Genomic DNA, 23,121 nt, shown 5'->3' with positions numbered 1-23,121 from the left:
TTCATGTTTATATAAAAATAATTTTTAATATTTATATTTATTTTTATTTTCAAAAACTAAACTATTTTCGTACATCGGGCCATGAATCTAGTTATCTAAAAATGTATGATTATGACAGTTCGAGTTAAAGTTTAAGTACTTTTTATGGTCGTGGGAAATTTGTCGGCAAGAAAAATGATATGATATGACCAGGGGTAAAAAATGAGAATGCTCTGGAAGCAATTAATAATGTACTTATTAACATCCAGTTTTCCATGAGGGAATCGTCTCTACTCATCAAGCCAAGACTGTTTCCCTATTCACTAGAACATTTGAATCCTAAGCTTCAAAATGGGTTCTAACCCAATAAGCGAATCTGGTTTTGTACCAGCAACATTTCAAGTTTTTCTTGAAAAATTTCTGACTTTTGCTCAGAATGAAATTGCTCTCATCTTAGATGCCGAAGAAGAATTCAAGAAGCTGAAAAGAGCAGTCCTCAAGGTTGAAGCTCTCGTGGACTGTGTCGCAATCAAGCAGCAACTGTGGTGCCATAGCAGCCAGAGGGCCGTTCAGCTTTGGCTTCGCGACCTTCAGAATGTTATACATGATGCCGATGACTTACTAGATGAGATTGACCTTGGGCTTATGAAGCTTAACTCCAACACTGACGGGGAGGAGCGGACCCAAAAGGATGAGGTAATCAATCTAGTCTTTCCTGAATTGAAAGTAGGGATTCCTCGTAAGATGGCTAATATTCGAGAGAGGCTAGAAGGCATGGCAAGGGAGATGGATGGTCTCTTTATGACTGATTTAGTCAACATCCAGCAGCCTAACTTTATCGGAGATGTGCAGACTAGCTCATTAGTGAATAAATCATTTGTGATAGGAAGGCAGACAGCTCTGAATGAGATTAAGGGACTGTTGTCGCTAGGGGAAACAACAACTTGTGATATTTCTGTTATTTCAATCGTGGGCATGGCTGGGGTTGGTAAAACCACACTTGCCCAACTTCTCTTCAATGATGATGATGTGATGAGGCAATTTTCACGCATCTGGGTGTCTGTTTCTAAGGAAGATACTGTGGAAAAGATCACACATTTAATTTTGGAGTCTATTGAACCAGAGGCAACAATGCTTCAGGTCTTGAATTTGAACGCTACTCAAACTAGACTTCAAACTGCACTTTCCGAAGTCAAGTTTCTGATTGTGTTGGATGGCATGTGGAATGAAAATGGAAGAGATTGGGATAGGCTATTATTGCCTCTCAAAGCCAATGCTAAAGGAAGCAAAATCTTAGTAACTACAAGAAGCATGATTGTTTCTAGAATTGTTTCCACAATCCCAGCCTATCATGTGAAGACTTTATCTGTTGAAGAATGTTGGAGTCTGATCAAACAAAAAGCATTCTCTTGTATAAAAGAAGACGAGCACCAAGAATATGAGAAAATCGGTTTAAAAATTGCACAAAAATGTAAGGGGTTGCCATTAGCTGCAAGAGTTATTGGAAATATTCTGCGTACTAAATTTGACAAGGAGGGATGGCAAGCTGTATTAGCAAGTAAATTATGGGACCTAGGGCATGGTGCAAATGAGCTTCTTCTTGCATTGAAAATGAGCTATGATCATTTACCTTACTCCTTGAAAAGGTTTTTCATATTGCTCAATTTTTCCTCCTGATTATGAGTTCAAAAGGGATGAATTGGTCCAATTATGGATTGGAGAAGGGTTTATTGAAAAAAGAGCATTGAGAAGACCAGAAGATATTGGCAAAGATTACTTTGATCTTTTGTTGTCGAGCTGCCTTTTCCAAGTTTCACGTGAGGGTCAAGGCAATCATCAGACATACAAAATGCATGATCTCATTCATGGCGTTGCTGAATTTGTTTCTGATGGGTTATGTTTCAGATTGGAAGATAACATTCCACGTCCACCACAAAATCTTAAAACTCACCCGGTACTCAACCTTGCTCTGTAAAGATATTCAACCATCAGCGGCTTGGAAGGTTTTTCACAGATGTAGCCACTTGCGAACGTTCATTTTGTTGTCTCAAGGTGCAGATAAAGTTCACCAAATCCCTCCTGAAATTTTCCACAAGATGCCTTATATCAGAGTACTAGATTTAAGTCGTACTAACATTACGGAACTGCCTAGTACAATTGATAAGTTGAGGCACCTTCGTCATCTTGATGTCTCGAACACAAACATTGAAAGCTTGCCAGAATCAATCACAAAGCTACGAGGGTTGGAAACCATTAAGCTAAACAATTGCCTGCAGTTTCGTCATTTGCCTAAAGATATGAAGAACTTGACGAATCTTCGACACCTTGAGTTGGATATACAGAGGCAAATAAACTCTATGCCAGCACAATTTGGAAGGTTGACAAATCTTGAAACTTTATCTGCATTTCTTGTGGCCAAAGAGAAGGGACAACAAATTGAGGAGCTTAAAGATATGAATTGCCTTCGGGGAGCCATTTGCATCACCAATCTTGAAAATGTTACAAATAATGAAGAAGCTGCCGCAGCCAAGTTAGATCAGAAAGCATATCTGGACAACTTAAAGTTAGAATGGGAGGTTGAATATCACCTCACAGCACCAGAAGTCTTAGGAGGTTTGCGGCCTCATAATCTGATCAAGGAGCTAACTGTATCAGGTTATAGTGGTGCTACATTCCCAGATTGGCTCACAAGTCAGTCACTTTGCATGCTACAAAGCGTTTACTTGCATAACTGCTACAAATGCGTAGCTCTTCCGTCTCTTGGTCAACTTCCAATGCTCAATTCTCTTTACATTCATAACATGCCTGACTTGGACTCTATAGATGAAAACTTTACAGGTCGTGGCATGTCTTTTCCTTCTTTACTGAAACTAAAACTCAACAATATGCCTAAGCTTCGAGACTGGACAGATTTTCAAATTGGTAACATGCCTAAACTTTGTCATCTTCAATTAGACATTGTCCGATCTTACAGTTCCTTCCTTCCCTCGGATGTCTCACTTCTCTTGAAAAATTGGAAACTAGTCGTTGTCGACAAGTTCAATTCTCGCCAAATGGAGAAGTACCAGAATCCTTGAATTTCTTAATTATTACACAGTGTGACGTCTTGCGTCCTGATGAGAACATGATAAATTCAATCTCCTACGTTGAAGTTGATGGTCAAATTCCTGAAGGATAACTACCTGCCAATTGAATGCTCTTTTATTTTTGAAGCTACACAGATGAATGGAAGGGTTGAGCTAAAGGTATGATATTGATTACAGTTAAAATTGCAAATTAATTCATTGGATACATGATTCTTGAGCCAACGAGTGTTACACAAATTTAGTAACTTAATTTGAAAGGGCTAACATTGTTATCTTCTTGATATGCAGCTGTAGATGGATCCAAGTTGGTCTATTTGTGCCATTCAACGTTTTGGTTTGATGGTCAGAGTATGTTTGTCTCTCACCCATCCAGTCAAGAGTTCGATGTGATGCAGAAACCAGGAATCTTAAGTGAGTTTATTTGTAATTTGGAGGCTTGAACTGGATATAGATCATATTATTGGAAGATTTAAGACTACTGATTTTGTTGGTGGTGCAGTGTTATTTTGCATTCACTATATCCATAGCATTTTTAATGTTTTGGCATATAGTTTTTCTTGGTGTAAATCCGTAGCTGTGTAAGCATTTAAAATTTGAAAGTCTGCATTTGAAAATATTGGAAACAATTCCTAAACTATTATAATAGCTTGACAATTGCATGAAGATATCTTAGTTCAATGAATAAGCACTTGAAGAAATTAACTGAAATTAACACACTTCATACTAAAGTTGGGATCGGTTAGTAGTCTCTGGAACAGAGGGGTCGAAATTTCCTGTTGAAGTTATTATAAAAATATGACAATATAATTTAGATTATAATTTACAAGGTTGTATGTGCAAATATCATTATGGATGTGAGTATGTTATTAGGGGGGGTGGGGGTGGGGGTGGGGGTGGTGGAATCTAGAATACAACTAGCAATCCACCCGTGCGTTGCACAGTTGGGTGAAAAAATGGTGAGGTCCTGTGTACCTATCTTTTAATTAATATGATATTGTTAAAATGATTCTTTGTGATATTCTCTATTAGTTATGGTGATGGTTAAGTTGGGATGAGTTGGTATACGATGGGGACGCATTGTGTTGACTTTTACTGATGATGTAAGGCCTATTCAATTTTTTTTAAAAAAAAGACTTGTCCATATTCCTTTGCAATTTGGGGATTCTGATCTTAGTTATGGGGTTGGGCTATACTTGGGCCATTTGAGCTGCTTTGTCTGGACGTCATTGACATTTTTTGTCAGCCCTTGATTGTTGGGCTCTTTGTCATGGTCTAGGGAACGTGTCTAAGGATGTTATGATAGGTTCTTTTGAGTTAGAGGATGTAAGTAATAATCCATTTTTGTCCTATTCATACGTGGGGGGTCATTGTTTTGGTTACCTAAGTGATTGACTTGTCGAGTGGTTTGAGTGGACAGATTCATTTATTGCTTGGCCGCTTGTTGCATGATGACTCGTGAATTCATTAGGTGTTTGGCTCAAAATGGAAGTAATTAATGTCTAGCGTAGTATACTGCTATAGTATCGACATTGGGTAGGTTGGATCTGTTCTTTGAAGGCATGCTAGATATTCTGTAAGAACATTACATTGAACGTAATAGTGCAAACGTTAACATGGGTATACTTAAAATATTTTATTTTTATTATTTGTGTGACTTTGTTTTGGCTTTCCACATGCATGTGCAATTAATAAAGCTTTTAGGAGGGTTGATCCCAGGTGATGCAGTAAAAAAATGAAAGAGACGGTTAATGTAATATGCTAATAATATCATTCATATTTGTTATAGAGGATGATGTGAGGACCCTATGTAGTCGGCGATAAAAGTAGGTAGTTCACAGTTATATAGTACATGTCATTTATAAGCATAGAAGATAATATATTCAGCATTATATAGATAGAAATGCTGAAACTTTCCAAAAGATATGGTCTTAGACTTGCATTCAAGTCGTTGAGGTTGACGGTGCTAGGAGAGTTCTCTTGTACTCCATGAACTCAGGCATCATTGGATCAAAGACAACTGTTGTGGCCTTGGAGAAATTCGTAATGATGGAAATACCTGCATCGTGGAAGTAAAATATTGATGAATGTGTTATTGTAAAGTTGCATTGTTATTATTGAATCTTTGAAATTATGCGTTAAACTTGAACAAAGCCCTTCCATCACAAACATGATAAGAACCACACAGTCCTTGGGGTTCTTCAAACGATTAAAATCTTGCTGGGCCAATAGAGCAGTCTCGCCATATAAGAAACAATTGATCTTTCTTGCCTGCATGGAAAAGAAGGTAACATGCTTGTATATTGAAGTTTAGTTATGGTGGCAAATGTTCTTGTAAGTAAAAGCCTTACTGAGCACTTTGTATCATGATAGGTAGTTCTTCAATCAGGTCACCCTCGATCCATACATAATTCATTGGACTTACTTGGACGACAATGCCGTACACATCTGTATGAAAGTAGGATGACGTCAAATGAGGTAATGATATTTTTTACCTCATCTTCATAAAAATGAAAACTTTAGAATAAAGGACATGAACTTAACCAAAAGCTTGCTTTTCCAGCTCTAAGGTACGTTTCAGAAATGGTCATGAAGTGGAATGAAATCCTTGGAAGTGGTAGATGACATTCCTCCATGTCTGTTTTTGGGCCAAATCGCAGTTGGTGCTTTTGGTGGATTTCATCACCCCAATATGTACATTGGTAGTTGGTGATAATGTAACACTTTCCTTCTTTGATAAGGTTCATGAACCTATCGATAAGTCGCTTAGCAGTAATAACAACTCTCATCCTTGCCCCCTGTTTAATGACATGTAAAACAGAGTGAAGGTAACCGAAAAAGGATATCGTTATACTGACGAGTAGCATTTTAAATTCAGAGTAGTGTATGTTGAGTTTAATTTTTTTACGTTGTAGTCCATGAGAAGATCATTCTTACATGGTGTTTGATGACAATGAAGTCAAAAGACTTTTGCTTGCGGAATGTGCCATACCACGTATGTCCGGCATGGGTGTAAGTGTGATTGAACTATTGTAGGACCCTAACGCAGATGCATCCCCCGTCGACACCGACATGCAGCTCGTTTAGTGGAGTAAATCCCATCAAAGCCATCGAAAAGAATTTTTGCAGAGGTTTCTTTCTTTTCTCAGTAGTTTGATTAGTGATGATATATTAGGATGGTTGTGCTATTTATAGCAAACTCCATGACATGTAAGCATGTTTGTTGGTAATATAAGTTGGATACTTGAAATGTGATGCTGTCATGCAGTGGTGTGACTGTTTAGGGCGAGTGTCAGTTTCTGGACTACTCCTGCATGCACCATCAATGCCAGTAAAGTAGTGCCCTGCATCGCCGCTTGTTTGGATCGCTTGGCCTGAATAGTCTGTCGCAAAGTTTTTCCTGAACCGCAATAAATGAAGGTTACATAGTTTGATTCGATGTATGTACGTTACATTTATTAACGCTGGGTGATAGTTATCCAAATTTCTTTCCTTACGTTTGTATTGTTAAGTGTCATGTAATTTTTATACACAAGTGGAAGTATTAATCGTTTATGATGCTGACTGGTGACGCAAACGTTAGCTATGTAGGTTCTGTTTAAGCTTGAATCGAGTTTGCTTGCTTCCCAAAGTGATAACTTTCTCATCAAAATTGATAGTGCATATTTTTTTTGTATCACATAGTGGTCTTCTGGATGATTTTGCCATACAAAGATTTGTGTGCCTATTACCTATGTAGATATGTTTGTAACATATAAGGTTGTTGACCTTTATGATAATATTACTTAGCGTAACATGATTTCATTCCTATAAGCTCTTGTTTTGTCAATACTTAAAGTACAACACGCACTTCGATTTGTTCTTGACATGCATTAATTTTGATTGAACTAAAGATATTGCTCGTTAATTTGAAGTGAAAAAAATTATAAATATTAATAAAGATATTTGTAATGGTGGACTCAAAAAAATTAATTACAAGGGGCAAAATTTAAACTAAATATAAATGTTGATGTTGGAGAAAAAAATATAAATATTAATAAAAAATAATCTATGAGAATTTATAAAATATTAATTGATGACTAAAAAACCTTGAATGTTATTGTTATTTGATGTAAAGGTATGGGAGGTTCAATGGCAATGGGGGAAAGAGTCGTTAGAATTAATTTATTTGAAAAATATCTATATTATATATTCTAATATTTGTTACATATTTTGGCATTCCATTGAAGTGCAATTTTATTTAATGGTATTTATGTAATTGCAAATCTGCAAATGGTGGACAATTATTTTTGTAACTTTATTGTAAGGAAATATTCGTAACGTAATTATGTTCATATGACTTGCAATTATTTACATTAATCTTTTGTGAGTAAATATTACTTTCGTTAAGTTAAAATGATTAATATATCTCTTAGGTTGAAATGATTTTTGCAAGAGTAGTAATAATGAATGAAATACAAGAAACTGGAATATTTTTCCAAAATAATAATGGGAAGGGTTAATAGTTGCATAAGCAATAAAGGATTACTTAATAGTAATATGAAATTAGTATTAACTTTAACCAAAATGCATAAAGGCAGGTAAAATTGTGTGTGAGTTACATTTTGCAAGGCATTAGGCCTTGGCTTGTCATGCTTAAATACAATGATGAGGACAAAAGTTGTTTCACATTAATTAATGTTTTGGAAGACCTCCCTATAAATGACATTGGTCGTTGTTGTTTTCGGTTTCTTGTTAGAGTCAAGAATGAGCATTTTTAAGCCTGCAATTGATTTGACTCGTGAAAGAGCAACATAGAGTTGGCCATGAGTAAAAATTGGTCTCGGAAGGTATATTCCAACATTCTCCAAAGATTGACTTTGACTTTTATTTATTGTCATTGCAAATGAAAGGATAACAGGAAATTGCCTTCTTTGCATAGTAAACGGCAATGTGGTCTCAGATGGATTCATGTCCATTCTATGCAGTAACACTTCATCATTAGAAGATGATCCTTTAAGTATAGTTGCCTTGATGAAATGTTTGCCCAAGTGTGAAATGCGAAGTTGTGTATCGTTGCACAGTCCAGAAGCTTGGTCTATATTTCTAATCAACATAACAGGTGTCCCTATTTTCAATATTTTCAATATTAACAAGTGGTATAGATTGGATCCAATGAATCATTGTTGTGGGCTGCTTTTGGGATTGAGTCAGAGCTCAGATAAGTAGTCGCCTTGCCTGGTAATAAGGAGCACATGTAGTCATTGATTTCATTAATGACATCTAGTATCGGTATAAGAATTGCTCTATCTGTAAAGTACTTTGAGTCAGCATGATTATGCATAAGATCAGGATATGTGTTTTCAACAATTGCTTTTAATGGATTTGTAAAGTCTCGGATCAGCAAATTGGGCAAGATGTCAATTTCTGCAATGCCATCATGTGGTAATCCTAACTTCCCATCTCCAATATCTAGTAGCCATTTGGAAAATGTTATAATTGTATCCTCAGTATAGGTTGAAGATGATGAGGAAAGTCGTATATTTCTAGTCAAGGTGAAAACTTGGCAATAATTCCATAAGTAAGATGAATTGATTGAGGCATTAATAATATATGCTCTTGTTCCCTTAGTGATCACTGGTAAGATCTGTCTAAAGTCACCACCCATGACAATAACTTTCCCTCTAAAGGCAACATCTGTATGCATGATATCCCTGATCGATCTGTCAAATGCTTCAACACAATGATGCTTAATCATTGGTGCTTCGTCCCATATAATTAATGAAGTCCTAAATAAAAGTTCAACAAGAGGAGAGTTTTGCTTGATATTACACATTGAATCTTCATTGATTTCAATAGGGATTGCAAATCGGGAGTGTGCTGTTCTTCCAGATGGCAATAATGTGGTTGCAATACCGCTAGTTGCAATAGCAAGGACAATTTGACCTATTGAGCGTAATGCAGAAGTCAAAGCGTTCCAGAGAAATGTTTTTCCTGTTCCACCATAGCCATATATGAAAAAGAAGCCACCTTTTCTTGATTGAATTGCATTAATAATCTTTTGGAAAATGCAATGTTGCTCATCAGTTAAGGAAGAGACTAAATTTTTGCTTGCTCTTGTAAAGTACCTCTATCAAAATTAAGCTTTTGGGCTATAAGATGATTGAATAAGTTAATTTCAATAGTCCTACCTAGTAGAGGTAAGCCAGGAAATTCAGATAAAGATTTCCCATTTTAATGAAGAAGGTCATCAATTGCTAACAAAGCAGCTTTTTCCTTATCAGATTGTGACACAATGTTACCTGTAAAAAGTTATGTAAACTTGATATTAAAATCCTGTGATAAGTAATTTGTAGAAGTTTTCAAGTATTTTTCTACGAACCTTGTAAAGTATGGTTTGCTTGGGGAATATAAAATAAGTCAGTAGATAGGAATGTTGATGTCTTCTCCCAAACATGTTGATGATCAGAGATGCAATGAGATAACAACATGCTTACAAAGAATTTTTGTAGGTATGGACCACTTGCCCAAAATGATGCTTCTATAATAGGATTAATATACTCTTGATCATCGTCTAGAAGGCCAAGTATATAACATGCAGCCTTAAAAGTTGGATGCATAGTATCTTCCACGGTCTTAATTTGCTCAAATGATATTGGACCCTTAACTTTTGTTAGCAAAACTCAAAGATAATATAATTCCCTTGACGTAATCCTGCCAACAGCAAAACCTCTTTTTCTTGTAGTCCATTCCTTCTTCTTGCGATTGAAGGCATACTTGTGTGGGAATTCAATGTAAGTAAGTTTTCTTGCCTGAGTATCTAATTTATTGCATTTCATCCAGCTAAGAACTGAGATTCCTTGACTCTCGGTTTGTTCAAGAGGTTGCTAACCTTTTGTTTCCCTTTGTATATTACTAAGTTTTGATTTGGAAGGTGGAAACTTAATCTTTCAACAGAAGGAAAGCGGTGGTGAATTTCAAATGAGAAAATTCGCCAAGCTGCTTCACAAGAAGATATATACCTGAAGTCATAATAATGTTTAATCTCATCAAATAAAGCTTCTGGATTCCTTTAATCATTGCCATAAATCCCTGCAATGACTCGATCACTACCCTTGCTAATGTATTTGAATAAATATTTGATCGAACTTGACTAGTTGGTTTTTTCAACATTCAAATGCGCTTGGAATAACTTTAACAATGTTGGATTGTAGGGAACAACATAACGATTATCCAAATTGACTGCCTTTCTTCTCAACTGTTCGACCATCATTCCATCTTCTATAAGTTGGGAAGCCATTATCATCAATAATTGAATGGTCAATAAATTTCTTAGGAAAAAACTTACTACATTTTCCTTCGCTCATGCAAGGTGAATTTCTATTTACATGTCCACAAGGACCATGTAACATGTGATTCTTGACCAATTCGTATAATATAGGATACTCATCTTTGTCTGGGATCTCGGCAGAGATTTTTTCATTAAGATCTTCAGTTGTTGTTATTTTGAATTGATGTTCGAGAAATAATAGGATATGAGCATGTGGCAATCCACGTTTCTAAAATTCAATTGTGTATATCTTTGCAAGTTCATGAGATTTCTATGTAAGGATTAAAGATCGTATTAAAAAGGCAATGATTTATGGAAAAAATTAGTTTCAATAATGTCACTAAAGGGTTGCTAGACATTAATTGGATGGGATAAATAGAAATAGTTTGAAAGTTCAGAATCGTTACCTGCACGGATGGGGCTAAAGATTTGCTTTTCTTTTACAACTTTCAATAGTGCTTTTAGCTTCAATTTAAAGACACGGCATAGAATATCTGGTCTATTAGGTGCATTTAAAGACTTACTGGAGCAGAATCTTTGAATTTCAGGCCATGCAGGATTACATGTGAAAGTCAAAAAAATATCTGGATAGCCTGCCCAGCAACATATGGCCATGGCATCTTGAAAATTTTGTATCATGTATCTTGCACCACTAGTAAAAGAAGATGGCAGTATGATCCTTTTCCCAGTTGACAAAGCATTTTTTTCTCCTCTCATAATTGCATTGGATAATCCTTGATAAAGATCAACTCTTAATTCTGTTTGATGGTTTCTAATGTAGTCGAGACATTGTGCTTCCATCATAGTATACCCATCAACAATAAATTATTGCAAGAGCCATTTTGCATGAAGTAACAATGATATCTCATCTGTTCTATCCATCAACTTGTATGTTAAATACTCCCTGATGGTCAATGTTTTTATATTCTGGGGAGGTTCTGTTACTTGATAGTTGTGTTCAACTTTAGAATCATATCCTCCAGTGCTATCAAAAAAGAGCAATGGATATTGCAAAGGAAGGTATGCATAGTGAAGCTCATCAATTCATTTAAGTTTGCCGGAGGTTTTCTCAACAATGATGTCTCTTTTATAGAATGAGCTATCAAAATCACCTACAATTAGTGCTGCAACCTCTGATGTGATCGGTAAGTTGTAGGTCCTCTTGTCAGTTGATCCAGTTCTTAATAAGCATAATTTCAAATCAATCTGTGGATTGGTTCTCAAAATTTGAGAAGCCAACCTATATTTCTTTGCATAGGGGTTGACTTGGTCCAAGCAAGCTCTGATTTCATTGACAATAAGAGGATCAAGAACTGACGATGCATCATGTTGCCTGTTCATTAGGTAATGTGTATATTAGATTATGAGGCAACTCAAGTAGAAAAAGAAATCATTTGCCAATTTTGCATAACAAATATAAATTAATTTACCTCACTGCTAATATACGATTTGATATTTCATTTCTTTGTCATAAATATAAAGCTGGGAGTACACAGGTGTTGATCCTTCTGACGGTAGCAAACTTCTGATACGATGATAATTTTGGCCAGATAAGATGAATGCATAAGGACCACCGCCAGAGTTGATTGAGTAATGTATTTTACCCCCCATAGATGTAAAAGAGAACATATTATTGTATTGCCTGATATTGGAAAGGAAGTTCTTTGACAATTTTGACTTCTTTTCTAGATACAAGCTATGAAACAAAAGAGGAGGGTCTTTGATAGGTGGTAGCTTAATTTTTCCATGACAACAACAGAGAGAGAAAATAGGTTGGTTGGAAGAAGAGAGTCTACAGACTCTTTCGTTTAACCATAGCAGTCCATGACAATAAATGCATTCATGAATTGCATCCCCCTCATTTATGTAATCTATAAAAGAAAGTGTAAATCAAATAAAATTTTGATCGTTACTTTTAATACAGCTATCAATTAGAGCCAGTTCAACCCTAAAAGGCCAGCCCTTAAAGGGCCAAGGCTTAAATGAGCCAGCCCTAATAAGCCTGATTATGTTTCAAAGTTTTCTTTTATAAGGCTTAGCCCTAGCCCTCAGGGCTGAAGGGCCGACTCTCAAGGCCTCAACCCTTTTTTTTAGCTTTGTTCCAATTTAAAATTCAAAAAAATATTTTGATAATCCTAAAAAAAGTTATTATACATAAAATTAAGTTTAATAAAATAAATTTAAATTAATTTATGCCATAATAAATAAAAAAAACTTAAACATGAAGGTTTAATATCAAATAGTAATATCAAAATTAATATCAATAAAAATTAGACTTGGATAATATTATTAGCTAAATCTTAATGAATGAATGAAGGAGGGACGAATCAGTCTAATATATTTATTTCTTTTAGTTATATATTTAATATTTTAATTTTTTATAATATAATTTTTTTAAACAAAAGTAAAAGGGCTTAAAAAGGGCTAGCTCTTTTAAGCTCGAATAACCATTTTTCCTTCCAAAGCAGGGGCTTGGCCCTAGTTATTTTTGAGCTTATAAGGGCCGACTCGATAGGCTCTGCCGTAATTGACAGCTCTAACTTTTAGCAATATGATAACAAATTATAAATTAAACAATATAATAAGAAACGAAAAATAAAGTGTTAGGATAACATTGAAAATTTCCTACTTCTAGTTGACTATGTAGTAGAAAATAACAAAAGAAAGAACCCATATGTACAAGCATTTATATTATTTAAACAAAAAATTAACATTCTATCAACAACGGAAAGAATTAAGGTGGCCTTCAAACCAAAACTGTGGGTTTCGTGATAGAAATATTAGGAACAAATGATGAATTAGCATTGGGACATAATATTAAATGATGGAATAACCATGAGGAAGACAAATATAAAAAAGGCAAGGTGTGTTCAGCTATGATAAATCAATGGGATCCATTTATTATTAGTCAATTTACCAGAATCAGTGCGAATGTTGGTATTATCTTCATTGTCTGTGTTACTTCCATTTCCTTCACTGTCCAATTCAGATGACGTGGAACCTGATTTCAAATATACAAGTCCAAAGTAAAGACATATTGGTTATAAAGGGCATGTCTTAATTATCAAAGATATTTTCTAGGGAAGCAATTGAGACCCATGTATTTCTGGGATGGAGCAGTAGGAATATGGCATACCTTGTATTGTTTTGAATTCAAATGCACTATAGAGGTTTCGTGTAACATTCTTGGCACGAATCTTTGCTGGTTCTTTTGGTGTTCCTCCTGTCTATTTACTTGCAACATGGAATGCATGGCTTCTGACGGTTGCGTATGGTTAGTCATGGTATCTAACATGATGGTTGAAAATAAAGATAGAAAAGACAATTAGTACTAAAGCAAAAAAGATGGCCATTTCCTTGGAAAGGTAAACTCATATTAAAAGACCTTGGCTTCCACAAGTGTTCGAAGAACATTGCTCTGATAGCTTCCGAAATCTTGCACTTTTAATTGGCCTAATGGGTATCTCATAGTGGAGTCCTTGCAAATCATGGGATATTAAGTTATTTGTTAGGGAAAACATTGATAACTTGGTCATTAGAGAGGTAGATGTTTGATAGATTCTCTTGTGAAGAAAGCATACCTTGGTGATTAGTAATGTCTTGCAATGGACGTCTCATAGGCATTGATGATGGTTGAACTTGTATATTTTTCTCGTGGACCAATGATTGTTCTGCTTTCCTAATTGAATGTTCAAGGCATAACTCTATGGGATGCTGCAATTGGTAGAACCTTTTGCTCTTGACTGTAGAAGACATGGAGGAAGAAGTTTACGGGGATGATAGGAGGAGAACCTTCAATGTTGCGACTGATGGTATTGACAATGTGGACAATGGGTTTATATGTTTTTATAATTGTTAAAGTTTACATGGCAATAGTTGCATGGGGGGAAGATAAAAGGCATGAACCAATTTTTAGACATTGAGGCAGGGGGGACAGGCACTATCATGACATAATTGATCCTGACAAATGTGCTGTAAAATATGTAAATATGTCATATTTGGAGAGAACACCACCTTTCAAAATTAGAGTTACTATGAATTGCATTCCATGTCATTTACACATTATAGTGCAAATTATACCATTAATGAAAATCATAATTTATGCATGGATGTTTAATTTTGTACCTGTGAAGAAGTCAGCTTTGGCTTCTTAATGTGATTATTATGTAATTATTAATTCATAGACAAAATAATTAGATGATAAAATTCTAGTTAAATGATAAAGAATATTAAATGAGGAACTACATTTTAGATTATTTGCATTAATGAATTGATCGTTAAAAATATATCCTTGTATGGTTTGCAAGATCTAACTTGTTATGTCACTTTAAGCATTATTTGATGTAATAATTATGAAAAAAATTTGAATGATATATTAATGTTGTCATGAATTGATTAAGAAATAAATTTGTTCATCACATGTAGGAAATAAACAATTGAATGCATAACAGCATACATTGTAAACAAAATCATCATGTCATTGACATGATAAATAATGAAAGTTAAAAATTGACTATTTAATAACTTTTAGGTCAGTACAAAAGATGTTAAACCATTTGTGTATGAATTTTTGAATTTATTAATTAATAACTAAATAAATTGAATCTCTTTTGGTAACAAAGACAAAAGTCAAATTTATAAACAAGTACTCGATGTCATCGGAAGTTTAGTTTTGTTGATACAAGCAAAAAGGTTATGAAATAGATAGCAACTGAAACTTTCAAAGTCATTGCACGATCATAACTCCTCGAAAAGGAACATGATTGACAAACAAGTGACATAAAAACAAGCATGGAATTCTAGAACTCAATAACATAATATTCTGTGAAGAACTTGAACAATGATTCTCATAACAGAAAATGCACAAGACATAATGACACTGGTTAATTGCAAACGATCTACGTCTCTTTCTCTTTTTTCATAACTCTGGCAAGTTTGGTTGTCAAGAGCTTTGGAGTTTTCATGTCTGATATGCCAACAGCTTCTCCGTCATTGGTCGAAGTCTTACATGAATCCCTTTTTTTACCCTTGGAAGCAGGTGTGTTGAACAGGTTTGCAATTGGTAAGTCATCAGAATTAAGGTCTAGGATAGGTAAAGCCTTACTTGGACACCCATGGATGGACAAGTATCTAGAGTTGTTTGCATGGCATCTGTGTCGGACACCTGACATGACTGTAGAATTATAATAAGCATTGGTTAATAGTTTGCAAGTGGAGACTCATAATGCATGCAAGTACAAGGGAATTACTTGTGTCTGTGAAGCCTCCTTCATGTCACTATGTTTTAAAACCTGGCAATGAAAAAAAAAATCAGGAATGATATAAGGAAAGATTGCATCTGAAGTTGATAAAATGGATCGCTGAACTGTTTATCTGTATAAGTAAACGATTTCAATTCGTCCTGATCTCGACTAAATTGAGAGACCTCGAGACTTGTGTTCCTGTACTGTATATTATACTTTGTTAGCTTTAGTTTAAGCAGCATTTCCATTCCTAACAATTTATGTAGTTCTCTGGGGAATGATTGTGGTCTATCATCCTGTCATGAATAGCTTTAAAATAAGCCAAGATGACAATTTTAAAGTATTAAAGATAGGGTGCATAAGCATTTCGATATTCCATGAACTTGTTTCAGTACATCTTTAAGGGTTGAAGCAGTTGTGTCTAAAAGTTTTGTCATGTGTCTATCAAAGAAAGCAACAGATATCTCCCCCGTGTTATCAGCAACAATGTAGTGAACCCTAAACCTGAGAAAAGTATGGTGGATTAGTAATAGTAATGTGCATAAAGAGAATACTATGGAGGAGGAGCTTTAAATTACTTGGGACCCATTTCAGTTATATATGTTTTACATCCACCGTAATAAAGTTGACCATTTTGAACTCTTGGTTTAGTTTTACACGAATTGCAACCATCATATGTCCAACCATTGGCAGTTTGTAACTTGTAGATTGTTCCCTTAGTACCAAATTCTATCTCCTGTGAGTGCGTGATAGTTGTTGTAGACAAATATTAGATAATAGGCAAATAAAACAAAATAGACAATTATAAATATTTGGTAATTGAAGTTCACACTTGTTGGGAAGGAATAATCTCTGATATATGAATTCTTTTTGCCAAATCTATTATTGAACGAACAGAGGAGAGTCTTGTGTCCTGTGCAATGATCTGGGTAAAACTCCGAGGATGTGAGATGGGAGTCCGATGCAGCCTGAACATATTAGTCAACGCAACATGTAAAATAATAGTTACTAACTGAATTAAATTAAAGTATTCTGTAAAAGAATTTATTTAAAAAATATAATTTTTTTGTAACAATTGGTAAATGCAATTTCATAATTCGGACAGTTATTAACTTTTTCATGAAATTATTTATTATTAAATAAATTATAATTTAATATTTAATGTCAAAATATTGTAGTGAAAGATTAGTTAAATAGTAAATATTAAATTTTATTAATTTATCTACACAGATTTGAAAGTGACAAATGAATGAATAAATTAATATTTCTATAGGGACTAACAAAATGAAAAAGTTAAATCTTAAAAATACAACAAATTTTAAATAATTAAGAATTAATAATGAAACTTGTATTAACAATTAACAAATAAGGTATATTACATGCAGGAATGCCCAAGAAAAAGGACTATTTGCTTCAGGAATGCTAACTATGAGATACACAAAAAATGACCGCTTACCTGTCAAGCAATTGTTTCGCTTGAGGTATATCTGGATTATATGAGACTTTAGTGGCATTATATGTGTTGCTGATCTGGATGTTACCTACAAAATATGATCACATTTGCCATAATTAGTTATTGGATGATAAGGATTATATACATAGCAATCCATATATGAGGAACTTCACGTACCATCCTTGATATCTATTCGTGCAAATTGAATGGCTATGATTATTGGTGGCTCTATATCATCCTGCTTACTCCAATAAGCATTAGCAACTACATCTCCCCAAAGCAAGCAATTAATAGTCCTATCCCTGCATGAGAGAGCTAGGACTGGTCAAACTCGTGGTGTAAAAAAAAAACCAGCATGACCAAAAAAGAACATAATTTTTTTTGAGGGGATTACTCTTCGTCTGCTATTGTCAAGGTAAGCCTACTTTGCGGTCCACTTTGTGTCTGATATTCTTCAAGTGATCCAAAGGATTTTAGGAAGCTAATGATATCTAAGACAAGTACAATGAGAAAGTGACTTGGCAAAGTGAAAACCAACATGTAAGAGTAACAAATATCAAGGATGGTCTATTGCGAGATTAGTCATTGATACTTGCCAATGAGAACATTTGTCTTAAGTGTTTTGCAATTTAAATCATCCAAGAGCCTCTCAATTGGGACAATGTCAAAGTGGTCTTGTGGTATTACTGCATCACAGGGTTTAATGAATGTATTAACATGGAAAGTTAGCTTCTATGGATGCTTTGTTGGCCTATAATTCTACTTGTTACGAGAGACTGTGAAGTTCTCGATGAAATAAACTCCTCCTTTAGCTAGTTCATTCTTGAATTGCTCATGCAAGGCCTTGTTGCCGATATCAGCTTCAATAATAGATGACTTTGAAAGAAGAACACAATATGACATGATCGTGAGACATCAGCAATAATTACAGAAGATAAATGCTCCATGAGGCACGAGATATAATCAATAACATACCTCTTCATCCATTAATATCATTACAATTGACACCGAGTCATGGGGAGGATCACGGTGAAGTTGAGTCCACTTACTAAGAACATGAACAACAATAGCTGATGCCTCCTTCGTGTAGTCAATATCTTTGATTAGTTCATAGTCCATCGTTCTTAATAGATATTGGGATGTAGAAGCTAAGAGAATCAGGATAACATGTAATGCAGTTGAAGTGAAGGAAAAAAAGTCATTAGATGAGTGAAATGTTTTCAATAGATGTCCTTATTTATAACATACATGATGGATTGATTCGTTTGCTTTCGTAATGTGTTTGAACATAATGATCCTAAGTTTTTATAAGAAATAAATGTTAGATAACGTGTGTATTAATAAAATATGCAAGACTAATATCTAATTTATAGTCTAATTCTATTGAATATACAGTAAGAACACATTATTAAATGGTGATGACATCATCCAAATAAAAATTATCACAATTGGTGGGGGAGGGAAAAGTGGGCGCCAAATTTGGCACCAACTTTAAACCACCTGCATACTGACAAATCACCGTCTTACAGCTTCTTATTAATGGACAAAACTGACAAATGTCAGCAACTAAACAGGCTTCATTTATATGGCACTCAAGAATGACTTAAATGCACGTGGAGAAAATATGAAATGGGATGGCCTTATTGCTGACATAAAAATATCCCTTTTGCCACCCATTGATGAAGCAGATTTTACAGCAATTAGCTGCTTGTCTATACATTGGAGGCGCTATGACAGTAAAGAAACGGCGAGGCGACGCTGTTTAATGCTGATCAAGCTGTAAAATTATCATTTGCCTCCTCTTCCACTCTTGCATCTAACATGTTTCACATTATTAGGAGGACACTGAAGTACTATTAGGTATTATTGAAGCATTTAATAACTTCTATCACAGATTATACTTTTGGTGCCTACCTGGTAAGGATTGGTCAATTTACCGAAGTGTTTAATGCAATTGGGAAAAGAATTTTGTAACAATAAAAGAAGAGATAGATTTGTATAGAGTAGGGATGCTCTAACATTAACTCAAATGCTGTGCTTATGAAGATGAGTTAATGATTTCGTGATGACAAATAAACCTAGAGAAAAATATCATTGTAACTACCATGTGGTGACATGAACAAAGACAATATGAAAAAAAATTTTAACTTGAGGTTTTTCAAACTGCATTTGAAAGATCAGCTTATGTGATGTTGTGGCAATCATAAGTAATTATGTAGAGATTTTATGGTTGAGTGTGTGCTTTTCTTTCTTGTTTACTCTCTCCCCGCATGATATTCAATATCTAGTGATAGGCATACTCTGTAATTAGACTTAAGGGCATGCAAATTTGCACAGCAACAAACTGTGAGGGGTTTGTATTATCTGTTTTAGAGCTTAATTCATTTTCTTCAACTTCAGTTATATTGCCCCTCCAAGATAACAGTCATATTATTGTGTAATATGTGAGTTAAAGAAGTTGCATATACACTCTTTGGATATTAGAATATATTCTTATGAACAGTGATTGTTCTACCTAGCTTTTGTTTTTGTTTTTGTTTGAGTTCTTTTGTCTTTCAAATAAATGCTCATTAGTGATTATAACTTTTTTTTAATGGAACTTTATATCAGCATAGGCTGTGGAGGTTGCTCAGCATACTGCTTCCTTGATTGCAAGGTAGGAGGGGGTTGGTTTCAGTCATGGGATGTTAAACACTGATAATATGAGCATTTTGGGTCTGACTATCGATTATGGTCCATTTTGGGTCTAAAGACAAAGATCAAATAACATAGAACATTATTTGTTCTATCCTTCAAACACCGTATTGCTCTAACTTTGATGGATAGGAATATTTGACATTCCTGAGACTATTGAGTTTACGAGTCATGTTCGCTTTTCACATTAGAAATAATTTACTACTCCACATGTAGATGTCAAAAAAGTCTGGCATGGTGTAACTAATAGTCTTCAAATCTATGAAATAAAATGCAAGAAAATTTAGAGGAATCGACGAAAAGTGTAATGCATGGAAAAAAAAGGATATGACACTGAAGTCATATTAGAATAACATTAAAGGAGAACAGCTTCAAAATTAGGCATCATCCTAATAACACAGAGATTATACTATACACCCCCATTAAAGTGTGGGTGTAAAGTTACAAGCCATTAGCCATCACATGTAAAATAAAACACATCAGATCAAACTATGGATTAAAGAGTCAAACAGCACTAAATGAGATGAGAAACTTGGGTCTAGCACATAGCAAATACATTAACACATGCGTCAACTCAATTAGTAGTGCTCAAAGCAGTGGAGAGGAGGTTTCGCTTTAATTGACCAAATTCAGACATGTCGAGGTCAAAAATGATTGTCATGGCAGTGGAGAAATTGGTGACAATGGGGATACCTATAACATAACATGAAAAAGAAAACTTAGACAAAACCCAACACTTAAATCTTATATAACACTATATGGATATGATGTAACATAACCTGCACAAAGATCCTCAACAACATATAAGATAATGACAACTAAATCAATAACCCCAGTATAGTTGATATAGTCTCTTGCTGCCAACACTATAGCTTTCCCATACAAAAGACATGTTATCTTCTCAAGCCTAGACATAAACAGAAGGGGTTATTCATGAAATAAAAAGTGTGCACATAATAGAGACTATCATGCAAAAAATTCTCCAGAGGTTGCCAATACTCTACGCTTTCAATGACGATGGACAAATGATTAGTAAGATCTCCACCAAGCCAAACATTGGTCAAGTCAGATATCTCTACAACCTTGCCGTACACATCTGGGAGTAAAGAAAAGATCAACACAATGGGATATTCAATTACAGTACTGAAAAAATAAACATACAGAGGGTACGGACTCTACCAAAGCATTGCCTTTCAAGCACGAGGCTTAGTTTCAAAGAAGCTATGTTCATGAATTGAAAGCAAACCCTGAGAAGGGGCAGATAGCACTCTTCAATTTCTGTCTTGGATGAAAAGCGGACTTGCAATTTTGCATGGAACTCGTCGCCCTAAAGAACGGCCTGAACGTTTGTCATCATATAACAATGCCCTTCTTTAATGACAGACGACCACCTATCGATAAGGCGTTCAGTTGTTAGAGTTGTGCGCATCCTTGCTCCCTATCAGAGATAAAACATCAACGTTACACTAAATGGGCATAAAAAGAGAACTGACCATGCGATGAAAAATAAAAGTGCAGAATAAGGAAGCCCTTACTCGATGGTCGACTATGACAAAGTCGAAAGATCTAATCTTCTGCAGTGAACCATACCAAGTATGGCCAGAAATGTTATAAGTGTAGAGGAAGACACGAACAACCCGGACGCATATCCAACAACCATCAACTTCAGGCTGGAGTTTGTTTAGACAAAGGAATCCAGTTGATGCCATGGAGGCCTCAGTGAAAAGAGTAACACGATCTGATATTGAAGGCATCTGGACAAGATTGACTGGAGAAATCTATTTCTCACTGGTCGAATTTGCACAGAACAGATGATTATGCTGTCCTACCTCTATGAAATCCTTTCTGGCACATGACGGAGGGCGGTGATATATGTGTTGTCGAAGGCAGATGGAGCAACTACATTAATAACCTACATTCCAGAAATTACCAAAAAAGTTGACGAAAAATATTCATTAATGAAAAGATATGGCTTCAATGGACGAAAGTGTCAGTGATGTGTGAAATGAAAGGTTGAGAGTTAAATAAAATGTCAGGCTTTAATTACAAATGAACAGTAGAAATGCAGCAGCAGACAGACAGACACGATGGCAGAAAACCAAAAGGAGCTCACACATAGACTTTAGAAGGAAAGTCTTCCATGACATTACTGATGCCCATTGAAAAAGGAAATGTTGAAATCCAAACGTGCTGTTAATGCCATCACTTGCATCGAGACAAAAAATGCATGCGGATGGAAGATTACATTCCAATTCAATTGAATTCTCTTCTATGTAGGACCCAATGACTTGACTCTAATAAAAAAAGGTAATGTGATGACAAAGACTAATCATGATAGAAGACCCAGTATAAATCTACCTATCCGCAACAAAAAGGAAACACCTTTAACTTGACACAAATATTTAAAATATTTCACATTATTAGTGCCATAATCATGAGACAAATATTGAACTGACACAAATATTTAACTCACTTCTTACATGAGCTAAACTAACAATTTCACTCCATTAAAAATACTACTACATAAAACAAAAAATAAATACTAAAATAAAGTTGCCAGTATAACTACAATTGATTATGGTTACATTGAAATAAAATAAAATTCTGCCTTCCATGCCCAAAATGAATACATAAGCTGGTTTATAACATCCTTGGCCCTCTGATAAAGGTGTCCATCAACAGCCTGCAGAAGACAACATATGATAGAACATGAGGGCATATAGAGTGAATAACCACCTAGTGAATAAGAAGTAAAAGAGAAATCTCAAAGTAACTAAACAATGGCAGAATATCAAAGAGAATATGGCTTCACGAGGATACTCAGTTCATTCGGATCGTTGCCTCATGAAAGACAACTGCCTTCGACCAGATACAAAAGAAGGTCGTGCTGGATCAACCATGGAATGAGCATATAGATTGTGAGTAATGAAGCTTATGCCAAACAAAAGTAGGACAACTTTAAAAGTAGGACAGCTCCATATGCACTACGATGAATAATGATGTGCTGTAGGTATTTATTGAAAGATATTCAAAACTCAAAAGGAATCCGAAGAAGCGGGAATGAAGGGGTCTGAGTGATGGGAGGGAAACTTAAATAATGTGCGCCCAAGTTTTGTTAGCCAAATGCCAAGCCATCACTATTCATCGTAATTGGTCCTGTTCATTCAGGATAAGCTAATGAGAGAGGAGCCGATGGAATTTGAACAGCTTTAAAAGACGGGTTTTGTATAAGATATTAGATTTCAAAAGCTTATAGCTACTGCGGATGCTTTTTTTTTGTTGCCTGCACACCTAGCTTTGGTGGGTCAGTCTCCCAGCGGGAATTTTTTACACACACAAGGCTTGAACCTGAGACCTTAT

The 23,121-nt window shown here is 35.1% G+C and overlaps 4 protein-coding genes across 7 annotated transcripts; 1 reads left to right on the top strand and 3 right to left on the bottom strand.

Annotated features, from left to right (window-relative positions):
- The first annotated feature begins 264 nt into the window (after window positions 1-264).
- Window positions 265-3,531, top strand: LOC129321854 (putative disease resistance protein RGA3). The gene is made up of 2 exons (XM_054967781.1): window positions 265-3,224; window positions 3,354-3,531. The coding sequence occupies exon 1, from the start codon at window positions 331-333 to the stop codon at window positions 1,654-1,656; it is 1,326 nt and encodes a 441-aa protein (XP_054823756.1). The 5' UTR covers window positions 265-330; the 3' UTR covers window positions 1,657-3,224; window positions 3,354-3,531.
- Window positions 3,532-8,190: 4,659 nt separating this feature from the next.
- LOC129322619 (uncharacterized) lies at window positions 8,191-14,127 on the bottom strand. The gene is made up of 4 exons (XM_054968906.1): window positions 13,953-14,127; window positions 13,757-13,849; window positions 13,289-13,372; window positions 8,191-8,987 (listed from the first exon to the last, which is right to left on the bottom strand). Exons 1-4 carry the CDS (start codon window positions 14,125-14,127, stop codon window positions 8,191-8,193), a joined length of 1,149 nt encoding a protein of 382 aa, XP_054824881.1.
- Window positions 14,128-15,072: 945 nt separating this feature from the next.
- LOC129321874 (uncharacterized) lies at window positions 15,073-17,649 on the bottom strand. Of its 2 annotated transcripts, XM_054967810.1 has the most exons (6): window positions 17,462-17,649; window positions 17,245-17,369; window positions 17,071-17,155; window positions 16,447-16,582; window positions 15,621-15,662; window positions 15,073-15,544 (listed from the first exon to the last, which is right to left on the bottom strand). In XM_054967810.1, the coding sequence occupies exons 1-6, from the start codon at window positions 17,605-17,607 to the stop codon at window positions 15,455-15,457; spliced, it is 624 nt and encodes a 207-aa protein (XP_054823785.1). In that variant the 5' UTR covers window positions 17,608-17,649; the 3' UTR covers window positions 15,073-15,454. The 2 variants fall into 2 exon arrangements, with proteins under 2 accessions (XP_054823785.1, XP_054823784.1); XM_054967809.1 differs by lacking the exons at window positions 15,073-15,544; window positions 15,621-15,662 and adding an exon at window positions 15,672-16,350.
- A 22-nt stretch (window positions 17,650-17,671) lies between these two features.
- Window positions 17,672-21,835, bottom strand: LOC129321875 (uncharacterized). Of its 3 annotated transcripts, XM_054967811.1 has the most exons (5): window positions 21,297-21,835; window positions 20,941-21,199; window positions 20,761-20,857; window positions 20,541-20,668; window positions 17,672-20,454 (listed from the first exon to the last, which is right to left on the bottom strand). In XM_054967811.1, the coding sequence occupies exons 2-5, from the start codon at window positions 20,990-20,992 to the stop codon at window positions 20,336-20,338; spliced, it is 396 nt and encodes a 131-aa protein (XP_054823786.1). In that variant the 5' UTR covers window positions 20,993-21,199; window positions 21,297-21,835; the 3' UTR covers window positions 17,672-20,335. The 3 variants fall into 3 exon arrangements, 1 of the variants encoding a protein (XP_054823786.1); XR_008596133.1 differs by having other exon boundaries at window positions 17,672-17,943; window positions 18,043-20,857; XR_008596132.1 differs by having other exon boundaries at window positions 17,672-17,943; window positions 18,043-21,199.
- Window positions 21,836-23,121: the final 1,286 nt, after the last annotated feature.

Source organism: Prosopis cineraria, unplaced genomic scaffold (genome assembly GCF_029017545.1).
Source record: "Prosopis cineraria cultivar Desert tree isolate PC_DT_omini unplaced genomic scaffold, ASM2901754v1 PC10, whole genome shotgun sequence".
In the NCBI taxonomy this organism is placed as follows: Eukaryota; Viridiplantae; Streptophyta; class Magnoliopsida; order Fabales; family Fabaceae; genus Prosopis; species Prosopis cineraria.
Note: the sequence above shows the minus strand (reverse complement) of the source record. Positions and strands in the feature narration are given on the sequence as shown.